Source organism: Bufo gargarizans, chromosome 2 (genome assembly GCF_014858855.1).
Source record: "Bufo gargarizans isolate SCDJY-AF-19 chromosome 2, ASM1485885v1, whole genome shotgun sequence".
Lineage (NCBI taxonomy): Eukaryota > Metazoa > Chordata > Amphibia > Anura > Bufonidae > Bufo > Bufo gargarizans.
The window spans coordinates 335943564-335955957 of NC_058081.1; the positions used below are offsets into that span (position 1 = coordinate 335943564).

The 12394-nt window shown below is 43.8% G+C and overlaps 1 protein-coding gene across 1 annotated transcript in view; it reads right to left on the reverse strand.

The window, feature by feature from the left end:
- The window catches only part of CFAP54 (cilia and flagella associated protein 54), a 383858-nt gene that overhangs the window by 20863 nt on the left and 350601 nt on the right, over nucleotides 1–12394 (reverse strand). The window contains exon 64 of the mRNA XM_044280574.1: nucleotides 6518–6720. Within this exon, the coding sequence (XP_044136509.1) occupies nucleotides 6518–6720 (203 nt within the window). The remainder of the gene's footprint in view (nucleotides 1–6517; nucleotides 6721–12394) is intronic.

Consider the following 12394-nt stretch of genomic DNA (forward strand, 5'->3'; position numbering starts at 1 on the left):
GGCATACACCCTTTAAATGGCCGTCATGTGGCCCTCTGCCAGCTCCAGTGCCACAATACACATTGGTCTACAGATCCATCAATTCCCAGGCTCCTGCCTTCTAGGGTAGTAGTCTGAAAAGCATTGAGCCCAAGAATAGCAGATCTGCAACTAAAAAGATGAAAAAGTGGTCACCATTTAAAGAGTCAGGTCCAAAAATCTATTTTTTTTATGTGCTCCTAACACCTCTCACCATGTATGTATATATATGTATATACCCTCAATACCTGTTTTTCATGTCTGTGCTTTCTTTCCCCCTGTCTGGGCTTCAGGGTATCCTGGCAGATCCATTTCCTGTTTTATAAACAAGCATGGCTGCACTGCAGAGTGATGAATTATAGGCTGGCTCCACTCCCCACTGTTCAGTCTGCAGGAGCTACTCCCACTACACCTCCTGTGGCCATATTAGTACACCCATAATGAATCCTGCTAGTGTCTCTATATATCACTGAAAGTCCACAAGCTCTTCCCTCAGGAGTTCAATAAACAGCAAGGACATCCAAATACATATGTATATAATCCTATAATGTATGACACAGCCTGCTGAGCCTGATACATAGCCTGTTGTGTGCGATATACTGCCTGCTGAGCTGTGTATCTAACCCATTTTGTACTGTACTGCCTGCTGAACTGTGTATCTAACCCATTTTGTACTATACTGCCTGCTGAGCTGTGTATCTAATCCTATCTTGTACTATACTGCCTGCTGAACTGTGTATCTAACCCATTTTGTACTATACTGCCTGCTGAGCTGTGTATCTAAGCTATCATGTCAGATACTGTCTGTTGTGCCTCTATATCTAAATCTATCATCTGCGATAGTCTACTGTTCCTGTATCAACGATTCTCATGTGTGATACTGCCCACTAAGCTGTGTATCTTATCCTATCTTGTATGATCCTGCCTGCTTAAGTGTGTATCTAATCCTATCTTATATGATACTGCCTGCTGAAGTTGTATTTAGAGCCTCATGCACATGACTGTATCTGCTTTTTGATCTGCAAGTTGCAGAGTCACTAAAATTCCTTTTCTTCTGCGCCCTGCCGTGTGCCCTTACATCAGTTTACGGAAAAAATGATTAAAATTGAAAATCCGCCAAAAAAAGTGAACTTTAGAAATTTTCTCTCCATTTTCCTTTAATTGTTGTGGAACTCAAAGGGTTAACAAAGTTTGTAAAATCAGTTTTGAGTAACTTGAGGAGTGCAGTTTCTACAATGGGGTCATTTATGGGGGGTTTCCACTATGTAAGTCACACAAAGTGACTTCAGACCTGAACTGGTCCTTAAAAAGTGGGTTTTGGAAATTTTCGTAAACATTTTAAGAATCGCTTTTAAAATTCTTACGCAAAGCCAAGAATTGACTGTTTACCTGTTCACTGTGCAGCAGCAAGCAGGTGTAATTATAGCTGTTCTGTCCCAATTCACTTGAATGCTATAATTGCACACAGTATCCGTGTGCGTTATATTCACACAACTGATCGGCAAGATGCTTTTTTGAATGTGAATTTCTTTGCATTTAAGACAGATAGTGATATCGCACAAAATAGTTATTAACTGACATTCACCATATGTCTATCTTATGTTGGCATCATTTTGTAAATGATATTTTATTTAGGACATTAGAAAGCTTAGAGTTTTAATAGCAATTTTTAGTACCCACAATTTGCTGTATTGTACTGCTTCGAAACTGTTAGTTTCTCATTGACAGTTCACCTACGAGACCCAGCCTGGGTCCAGGCCTTATAGGCTTCTGAAGCAGGCCTTTGTAAGGCTTCTGGCTGCCATGGCAACCACTGGCACCTGCAATCGCACTGCAGGGAGCCAATGGGCTGAGAGAGGGAGCTCCCTCCCTCTGTAAGCTCCTTAGATGTTGCGGTCACTGTTGTCATTACAGCAGTAACAGCCAGGACCCTGTACTGATCAAGCACAGCTCTTTTGCCGCCCGATCAGTGGACCATGTATGGCAGAATGTGGAAACTCACTTCCTGCTGTGCCGTATGATGTACGGCGCATGCCGGGAAGGGGTTAAACTTGGTCATTTATTTATTGAGGAAAATGATCCAGTATTACGTCTGTGGAAAGTATGTAAACCTTTGCTTTCAGTATCTGGTGTGAACCCCTTGTGTAGAAATAAACATTTCCAGTAATTGTTGATAAGTCCTGCAGATCGGCTTGGAGGAATTTTGACCCACAAAACAGCTTCAACTCTATTATGTTGGTGGGTGTCCTTGCATGAACTGCTCGCTACAGTTCCTTTCACAACATTTCTATTACATTAAGGTCAGGACTTTGACTTGGCAGTTCGAAAACTTTAACTTTATTTTTCTTTAACCATCCTTTGGTAGAACGTCTTGTGTGCTCATGATTGTTGTCTTTCTGCATGCCCCACATTCTCTTGAGATGTTGCTCATGGACAGATGTCCTGATATTTTCCATTAGAATTTGCTACTATAATTTGGAATTCATTGTTCCATCAATGATGGCAAGCCGTTATGGCCCACTGTATATCCTTCTCACATGAGGATTATCAGAGGTATACACATTTTTTCATCATTGAAGGCTCGAGAATAAATAGAGCCAGGTAGAACAAAAAAAGTCTAGTGGGCAGCTATCATTTTTGGCTTAGGGTAAGGCATTCTATGACATGAATTTATTGACAGCAATGCTAAATTTCTATCACGACCCCTCCCAGCATCACCTTATATCACTTATATACTCTTATGTGGCATATATGTACTCATATGTGGCACAAAGACCTTTGAGTTTTCTAAGGAACTAGGGACCAAAGAGACTACCCGCTGTAAGGCTCAAACACTAGACATGGAATGGAACTCTTGTGCCCCAGCTGTGAACATCTTAACATTAGGGTTCTGGGTGTCAGACTCCCATCTTCCTGATATTGATGACTTATCCTAAGGATAGGTAATCGATAATCTATAACATTACTTTGTTTGGAAAGCACAGGATAACATTTATAATAGAAGGTTTAATAAATTGCCATTTTTAAGGAAACTTGCCTTGTACCCATACCCAAGCAGAATCTCTTTAAATTCATACTCTGTTCTGCTTTATCTACATCACTTTATATTTTTGAGAATAAATAAACTCACTAGTAAAATATGCATATGTATAGTTGCTTTTAAAAGTTATACGAAACAAAAAATATATATAGCATTTGGTGTGGATTCAACTGAAAGGTCCAGCCCTAACGCAAGACAGGGCACTTTCTCTAGGACACCGAACAATATGCAAGTAAAACATGACAATACAAAAATCCATTTCTTTATTCAGATCACGTTCCTCCTTCGATTGAAGCCAACTATTTCAGGAGGTCAGTACGGGAACAATTTTGCCGAGGCGGAAAACGTATATTAAAACCAAGACAGATTCCAGGTCATTTCATACGACCCTATGTGTAATTTTTACACTAAAACATATATTAATTGAGAATATGAAGCTTTACCACAGAAGAAGGTTGATTCTTCCAAATGATTGTGCTGCATAAAGAAAGTCAGATTTGTAATCCTCTAAATGTAAAGGCTTCCCACTGATTCAGCTGGCACCCCCATTTACGGAAACAGATGGTAAGGTCATTGCTGGCATTTAGGAAATTGTAACTCTCGGAGCAGAAGACAGTGTGTATATTTTAGTTAGCATTCACATGTCACTTAATTGCTTTAAACACAAAATGATGTTTCCCGAGCACACAGCAAGTAGAAAAAAGCTTAATTACTTGCTAGTTGCTAAGGTAACAACATTTTCTCTAGGAAAGTAAATTCCCAGATTTATGTAAACATACTGTAGTAATAATTAGAAAAAAACACTGATTTATTAGAAGAGAGATGACATTTACTTGAATCATTAGCAAGGAACCATTGCTATAGGTTATATTTAACTAATTCGATTTTACACCTCAAAGCTATATTCTCCACAGAGAGCTGGAAACAAGAACGGTTTTAGAAAAATAATTCCACCTTCTGAATAACATTACACTGATCTGTCTCAATATATGGAAAATCATGTCCTTTCCCAGTGTGGAATACCATGTTCAAAAAATATCGGAAAAAATAACTGTACATTTCAGAAATCACTGTAGGTTTCCAAACTTTTTATTTTGTGGTGGTTAGGATAGGTCATCAATATCAGATCGGGGGAGGGGGGGGGGGGAGGGGGGGGTGACAGGTGTCAAAGGGAAGGCGTGCGCAGTGCGCGTGTGCCGTCTCCCTTCTCTCTTCCTGCTCGCCATAGACATAGCAGCAGCTAGCAGGAATCAGGTTCAAATACACCAATCTGACCCCAATTCGCTCTACCATATTGTCTACCATGGGGCTATAACTGAGCACTGAAGCATCTCGCAACTGTGTCTCCAAGTTCAAGGTTTAAAGGGGCATTCTCCCGTTAGCAAATGGCATTTATGAAGTAGAAAAAGGCATTTACTAATGTATTGTGATTGTCCATATTGCCTCCTTTGCTGGCTTGATTCAATTTTTTCCATCACATTATTCACTGCTTGAATCCAGGGGTTATGACCAAGCCATTAGTGGTGGTCGTTCTTGTATACTATAGGAAAAAGCACCTGCCACTTTGGTGGCCGGGACCCTGGTAGTGCGCATAGGCTAGTGCTTTTTCATATAGTGTGCAAGCACGGCCACTGCTGTTGGATTGCAGGCTGGTCGTAACCATGGAAACAAGCAGTGTATAATGTGATGTAAAAATGAATCCAGCCAGCATAGGATGCAAAATGGACAATCTCAATACATTAGTAAGTGCCTTGTATTCACTTTCTCTACATCTTAAATGCCATTTGCTTAAGTGAGACAACCTCTTTAAAGGAAATCTGTCACATTGATCATGGTGTCTGAGCTGCAGGCAGTATGTTATAGAGCAAGCAGAGCTGAGCACATTGATATATAAAGAGGATATGTCACCATGTAACCCACAGGCAGCATGTTATAGAGCAGTAAGAGCTGTGCACATTGATATATAAAGAGGACATGTCACCATGTAATCTGCAGTTAGCATGTTATAGAGCAGTAAGAGCTGTGCACATTGATATATAAAGAAGACATGTCACCATGTAATCTGCAGTTAGCATGTTATAGATTTGGAAGAACTGAGCAGATTGATATATAAAGAAGATAAGTCATCATGTAATCTGCAGTTAGCATGTGATAGATTAGGAGGAACTGAGCAGATTGATATATAAAGAAGACATGTCACCATGTAATCTGCAGGTAGCATGTTATAGATTAGGAAGAACTGAGCAGATTGATATATAAAGAAGATATGTCACCATGTAATCTGCAGTTAGCATGTGATAGATTAGGAGGAACTGAGCAGATTGATATATAAAGAAAATATGTCACCATGTAATCTGCAGGTAGCATGTGATAGATTAGGAGGAACTGAGCAGATTGATATATAAAGAAGACATGTCACCATGTAATCTGCAGGTAGCATGTTATAGATTAGGAAGAACTGAGCAGATTGATATATAAAGAAGATATGTCACCATGTAATCTGCAGTTAGCATGTGATAGATTAGGAGGAACTGAGCAGATTGATATATAAAGAAAATATGTCACCATGTAATCTGCAGGTAGCATGTGATAGATTAGGAGGAACTGAGCAGATTGATATATAAAGAAGATATGTCACCATGTAATCTGCAGTTAGCATGTGATAGAGCAGTAAGAGCTGGTCACATTGATATATAAAGAGGACATGTCACCATGTAATCTGCAGTTAGCATGTTATAGAGCAGTAAGAGCTGTGCACATTGATATATAAAGAGGACATGTCACCATGTAATCTGCAGGTAGCATGTTATAGATTAGGAGGAACTGAGCAGATTGATATATAAAGAGGATATGTCACCATGTAATCTGAGGGTAGCATGTTATAGATTAGGAAGAACTGAGCAGATTGATATATAAAGAAGATATGTCACCATGTAATCTGCAGGTAGCATGTGATAGATTAGGAGGAACTGAGCAGATTGATATATAAAGAAGATATGTCACCATGTAATCTGCAGGTAGCATGTTATAGGTCAGAAGGAGCTGAGCAGATTGATATAGGTTTATTAGAAAAGATCCAGTATAACTTGTATCATTTATATCTCTGCTCTTTGTATGCTTAGGAGTGCGGTGGGTGGACCTACTCAGTAATTGACAACAATCTCTGTTTTCATAAAACGATATATCAATCTACTTAGCTTCTCCTCCATTATCATGGGCATAAACTGAACAGCATTTTCCAAGTGATAGGATCACTTTAAGCACTGAATTCCGATGTAAGGTAAATTACCAGTGAATATTTTTTTAGAGCTTTTATATTAATGCTATTTGATTTTATCTTTAGAACCCCTTTAAGAGAACGACTCTTCTTTTGTGCAGGCATATGTTTGATCTACAGTATAATATGAAGCTCTTACTTTATATCCATATGAATATCCAGGCACATACAGTTTAATATACCTTAGATGGAGTATAAAAGCCGGTTGTTTTCTGTTCCAGTCCCCACAGTAGTTCGGCAGGAAAGTCATTCACACAGCATGTGGAATAAGAGTAAAGACACTTCTTGAGGAACAGGTGCATCTCCGCATAGCGCACTGTAATCCCATTATCAAAGACAGATGTATACAATGTGTCAGTGGCAGGCATTTTCCCATTATCAAAATCTGTAAAAAAATAAAAATTAAGACAAATGAAAGCATTAGAATATTGTCATTTCAGATGATATATTGTATCTGTTACTGTTAGGCTAGGGCTAACATAAGATAACAAGGTCATGTGAGGGTATAAAGCTTGTGGGCACTGGAGAGCAGTGTTCCTACTAAGCTGCGCGGGTGCGCGGCCACTCAACAATTATTGTGCCCCCCCTCAAAAGTTTATAATGTCCGCTCAGCGCACCGCTCACCCTGGTTACCAGGTTAATGATAATTGCTGGTATTTTCTGGCCTGCGCTGTCTGGTCAGATCACACAGTGGGCCGCCCGTGTTAGCCCCATGAAAATAAGCTGTCTATTTGCATATCTGTCCGGACTCACTCAGGAGTGCAGGCTCAGGAGGACCGCACCAATACACGTCAGCAGGCACTCTGAGCCAATGAGGAGCCGGCTCTACACCTGTGCCTGCTGACGTTGATTGATGCTGCCCAACGGTCTACACTCAGAAGGAAGCATGCAGAGGTCAGGAAGAAAAAAACCTCTCTGCGTGCTATCAGCGGTCCTTCCCCTCCTCCTCCATGCCTCCTGACTGCTACTCTCCTGCAACCTCCAAGTAGAAAGATATGTGACAAATCTGTGTTTGTTATGTGTGTGTATATATATCTATGTATGCATGTATGTATTGTAGGAAAGCGCAAGGGGCCGTCATTGATGGAAGGTATGTGTCACTGAGGTGCCTGGCCTCAGTGAGGTAAGAGCCGGTAGTTTTAAGTGGTAGTGGCTGCTAGTGCTGATTGACTCTGTTTGTTGTTTGTATTGCTGTAAAGCCGATCGGAGCCGGCTCCTACTGGGAGTAGCCAAAGTTCTGGGTGGGTGGCTTCTCCCCACACTCCAGGACGGGTCTTTTTTGGCCTATATAAAACCCAGCCAGCAGTCTCAGCTGTGTGTGGTTGATCCTCCATCTGACCGGAAAGCTGTGAAGACTCTGTTTTGAAGTCTATGAATTGGTGCCGCGCTAAAGGCTTGAAAACCGCAAGCTGGAAAACAGGCACCTCAAGCCTGCTGTGGACGACTAGGGGAAAAAATGCTAACCAGGTGAAAATTTTGTTCTATGGACATTGCATGGTGTGAACAAACACCAAGACTGTGAACGGTCATTTTGTGTTTCCTTATGTGTAAATAAACACCGTTTAAGTTAAAGACTTTGTGATTGCCTCTATACTGCGTCCACTAGCCTGTCTACCAGAGCAAATCCCCACAGTATGTATATATTGTATGTGTCTATATATATATATATATGTATATATATATATATATCACTAGGTATGCATGTGTGTGTATGTGTCCATATTTATCTATGCATGCAAGTTTGTTTATATGTGTGTGTATATATATGTGTATATATATATATATATATAAAATGTCTGCATGTACAGTGCTACCCATAATTATTCATACCCCTGGCAAATTTTGACTTAAAGTTACTTTTATTCAACCAGCAAGTAATTTTTTGACGGGAAATGACATAGGTGTCTCCCAAAAGATACAAAGACGATGTACAAGAGGCATTATTGTGGGAAAAAAAACAACATTTCTCAGCTTTTATTTACATTTGAGCAAAAAGTGTCCAGTCCAAAATTATTCATCCCCTTCTCAATAATCAATAGAAAAGCCTTTATTGGCTATTACAGCAATCAAACGCTTCCTATAATTGCAGACCAGCTTTTTGCATGTCTCCACAGGTATTTTTGCCCATTCATCTTTAGCAATGAGCTCCAAATCTTTCAGGTTGGAGGGTCTTCTTGCCATCACCCTGATCTTTAGCTCCCTCCACAGATTCTCAATTGGATTCAAGTCTGGACTCTGGCTGGGCCACTCCAAAACATTAATGTTGTTGTCTGCTAACCATTTCTTCACCACTTATGCAACCACATTATTTTAGTTGTTTTTGTTTTCCTCCCTCCTAAAAGATTTCAGTTTGTTTTTCAATTGAGTGGTACAGTTTATAGATCACATTAAAGGTGGAAAAAGTTCTGAAATGATTTATCTTTGTCTAATTTTTTTTACAGCACAGAAACCTGACATTTTAACAGGGGGGTGTAGACTTTTTAGATTCACTGTATCTGTGTGTATATATTTAAAATGTGTGTCTTAACGTGTATAGGTACCTATTGTCTATGCCTATGCATGTATTTGTCTCACTCTCTCTGTCTATATATATATAAAAATTTTAGAAGGAGTATGCAGGAGGTGCGGGAAGCAATGAGTCAAGTGCTCCACAAGCTGTACTCTCCTCTCCTTGGTCTTCTTCTGGGCGATGTCTATTCACAGTGCAGAATGGACCAGAAAAAGATCAGAGCCTGGCTGGAGTGTGGTGAGGCCTAGCTGTGTGTGTGTGTCCCTGCGTGTGTGTGTAACTGTCCCTGTGTGTGCGTGTGTCTGTCCCTGTGTGTGTGTGTGTGTGTGTGTCTGTCCCTCTGTGTGTGTGTCCGTGTCCCTCTGTATGTGTGTGTGTGTCTGTGTGTGTCCGTGTCCCTCTGTGTGTGTGTGTGTCCATGTGTGTCTGTCCCTGTGTGTGTGTGTGTGTGTGTCTGTCCCTGTGTGTGTCTGTCCGTGTGTGTGTGTGTCTGTCCGTGTGTGTGTGTCTGTCCCTGCGTGTGTCTCTCCCTGTGTGTGTGTGTGTCTCTCCCTGTGTGTGTGTGTGTGTCTGTCCCTGTGTGTGTGTCTCTCCCTGTGTGTGTGTGTGTCTGTCCCTGTGTGTGTGTGTGTGTCTGTCCCTGTGTGTGTGTGTGTGTGTGTGTGTGTCTGTCCCTGTGTGTGTCTGTCCCTGTGTGTGTGTGTCCCCGTGTGTGCCTGTCCCTGTATGTGTGTCTATCCCTGTGTGTATTTGACCATCACTGTGTGTGTCCCTGTCCCTGTGTGTGTGTGTCACCATTACTATGCCCATAGTGTTCCTATGTCTTGATGTAGCTGCATCAGGACATTCTGTGCGGGGGGGAAAATGAATAAGAAAGAGGAGGCAGCACCACCAGCATGGAGTCCCGTTGGAGAGGCACAGGGAGGTAACACTCAGGATGTAGATAACACATCACATGATCTAGACTAGTGTTATCTGTGGTTTTACATAGGACTGCAGGTAACACTACCACATGATCAGCACTAGTGTTATCTGTGGTTTTACATAGGACTGCAGATAACACTACTACATTTTTGGTAATCAGAGAGCCACCTGTCATGGTCTTACCTTCTTGCTGTTCTCCTTCGTTTGACATGTGCTGGCGGCCATCTTGGTTTCTGGGTTTCTTGTAGCCTCCCACCCTGCGGCTTCTCCTTCCCACTGGGAGGAGCTGGATGCCTAGCTCATATATATAGGAGGTCTGTGGCTTCAGTTCCTTGCTTGGTCCTCCTGTGTTCACATGCTTCTAAGACTGCTGCTGCTTCTGGTTCCTGATCCTGGCTTCGTCTGACTACCCTGCTGGTTCCTGATCCAGGCTTCGTCTGACTACCCTTCTGGTTCCTGACCTCTGGCTTCGCAAGACCCTGCTTCGGTTTAGCCATCCGTTTGGACTTTTGCCTGACAGCTTGATTTTCAATAAAGCCTTCTTATTTCCACTTATCTCTTGTTGTACGTCTGGTTCATGGTTCCATGACATTAGGACCAAGCCATGAATTCTGACGGTACAGGGCCATCCTCGCTACCTACGCTGGTTGCCAGACTTGATCAGCAGGATCACCTGTTGGGTCGGTTCGCTGTGGCGTTGCAAACCCTGCTTGAACGCACGGCTCATTTAGCTTCCGTTGCCGATGGGTCGGTTGTCGCTCCTGGGCCCGCTCCTACTGCCGCTCCGGTTGTTGCGCCAGAGTCTACCCCGACACCTGTTGCTGCGCCTGCGGTGTTTCGGGGTATGACCGGTTCTGCCCCCCTTCCACAGCGCTTTGGGGGAGAGCCAACTCAGTGCCGAGGTTTCCTTAACCAGGTGGGCATTTATTTCGAGTTGCTGCCACATGCCTTTCCTACTGAGAGATCAAAGGTGGGCTTCTTGATCTCGCTGCTCTCGGACAAGGCCTTGGCCTGGGCCAGCCCTTTATGGGAGAACAACAATCCGGTGGTTGCCGAGTTTTCCAGTTTTGTTGCTTCTCTTCGGAAGGTATTCGATGTGCCGGCTCGTGCTGCCTCTGCTGCGAAGCTCCTTATGTCCATCAGACAGGGTTCACGATCCGTAGCTGAATACGCCATTGAGTTTCGTACCCTGGCAGCAGAGGTGGGCTGGAATAATGAGGCTCTGGTCGCTGCTTTCTCTCATGGTCTCTCGGATGCCTTGAAGGATGAGGTTGCAGCTAAGGACCTACCAGTGGAGCTCGAGTCTCTTATTTCTTTCCTGATTTTGATTGACACCAGACTCAGGGAGAGACCTTCCTTTAAGGAGAGCCTGCGGAGGTCTTCTAACAGATTGGCGCCTACGTTTGCTGTCCCACCCGTGCCTCCCTCTCCTCCCACGCCTCCTGGGGATGACTTGTCTGGGGGTGAACCCATGCAGCTGGGGTTTGCTCGCCTGTCCGAGGGGGAGAGGGTACTCCGGAGACGCGAGGGCCGATGCATGTACTGTGGTCTCGGTGGGCATTTTCGGTTGGCATGCCCGAACCGTCCGGGAAACGCTCGCACCTGAGATCCTGTCGGGGGCAGATCTTGGGTGGAGTCTCCTCGTCCCCGGTTTCCCGTGTTGACAAACCACTGATTACTGTTGTCCTCTCCTGGGTCGGGGGCTCGGTGACGACCCAGGCGTTGGTGGACTCTGGTGCTGGTGGTTTGTTCATTGATAGTGTGTTCGCTGCCGCCAATTCCATTCCTCTGCAGCCTCGAGGTTCCCCACTGGCTCTTGAGGCGATAGACGGCAGACCCCTTCTGCCGCCACACGTGACTCATGAGACCCTTCCAGTGGGGATGGCCATTGGTGCCGTTCACAGAGAGTCGGTCTGTCTCCAGGTTATTTCGTCTCCACACTACTCGGTGGTCTTGGGGTACCCCTGGCTCCAGAAGCATAATCCGACTTTCGATTGGAGATCGGCCGAGATCCTCTCGTGGTCATCGCAGTGTGGGGCTAGTTGCATCCATGGGTCTGTCAAGTTGCTGTGTACTTCCTCGGACTCTCTGTTGCCTCCTGAATACGAGGAGTACCGGGATGTATTCGATAAGGTGCGTGCGGTTGCCCTACCTCCGCACCGCCCATACGATTGTGCCATAGAGTTACAATCTGGTGCCGTTCCTCCTCGTGGCAAAGTCTATCCACTGTCGGTAGCGGAGAATGAGGCCATGGAGGAGTACGCGAGGGAGGCGCTTTCACGCGGACACTATTCGCAAATCCTCGTCCCCGGCAGGGGCTGGATTTTTCTTTGTGAAAAAGAAGGGCGGTGAGTTGAGGCCTTGCATCGATTACAGGGGTCTCAATCGCATCACGATCAAGAACGCTTACCCGATACCCTTGATTTCCGAGCTGTTCGATCGCCTCAAAGGGGCCACGGTCTTTACCAAACTCGACCTGAGGGCGGCATATAACCTGGTAAGGATCAAGGCGGGCGATGAGTGGAAGACTGCGTTTAACACCAGGACCGGTCATTATGAATCCTTGGTTATGCCCTTTGGGTTGTGCAATGCGCCCGCAGTCTTCCAGGAATTCATCAACGATGTT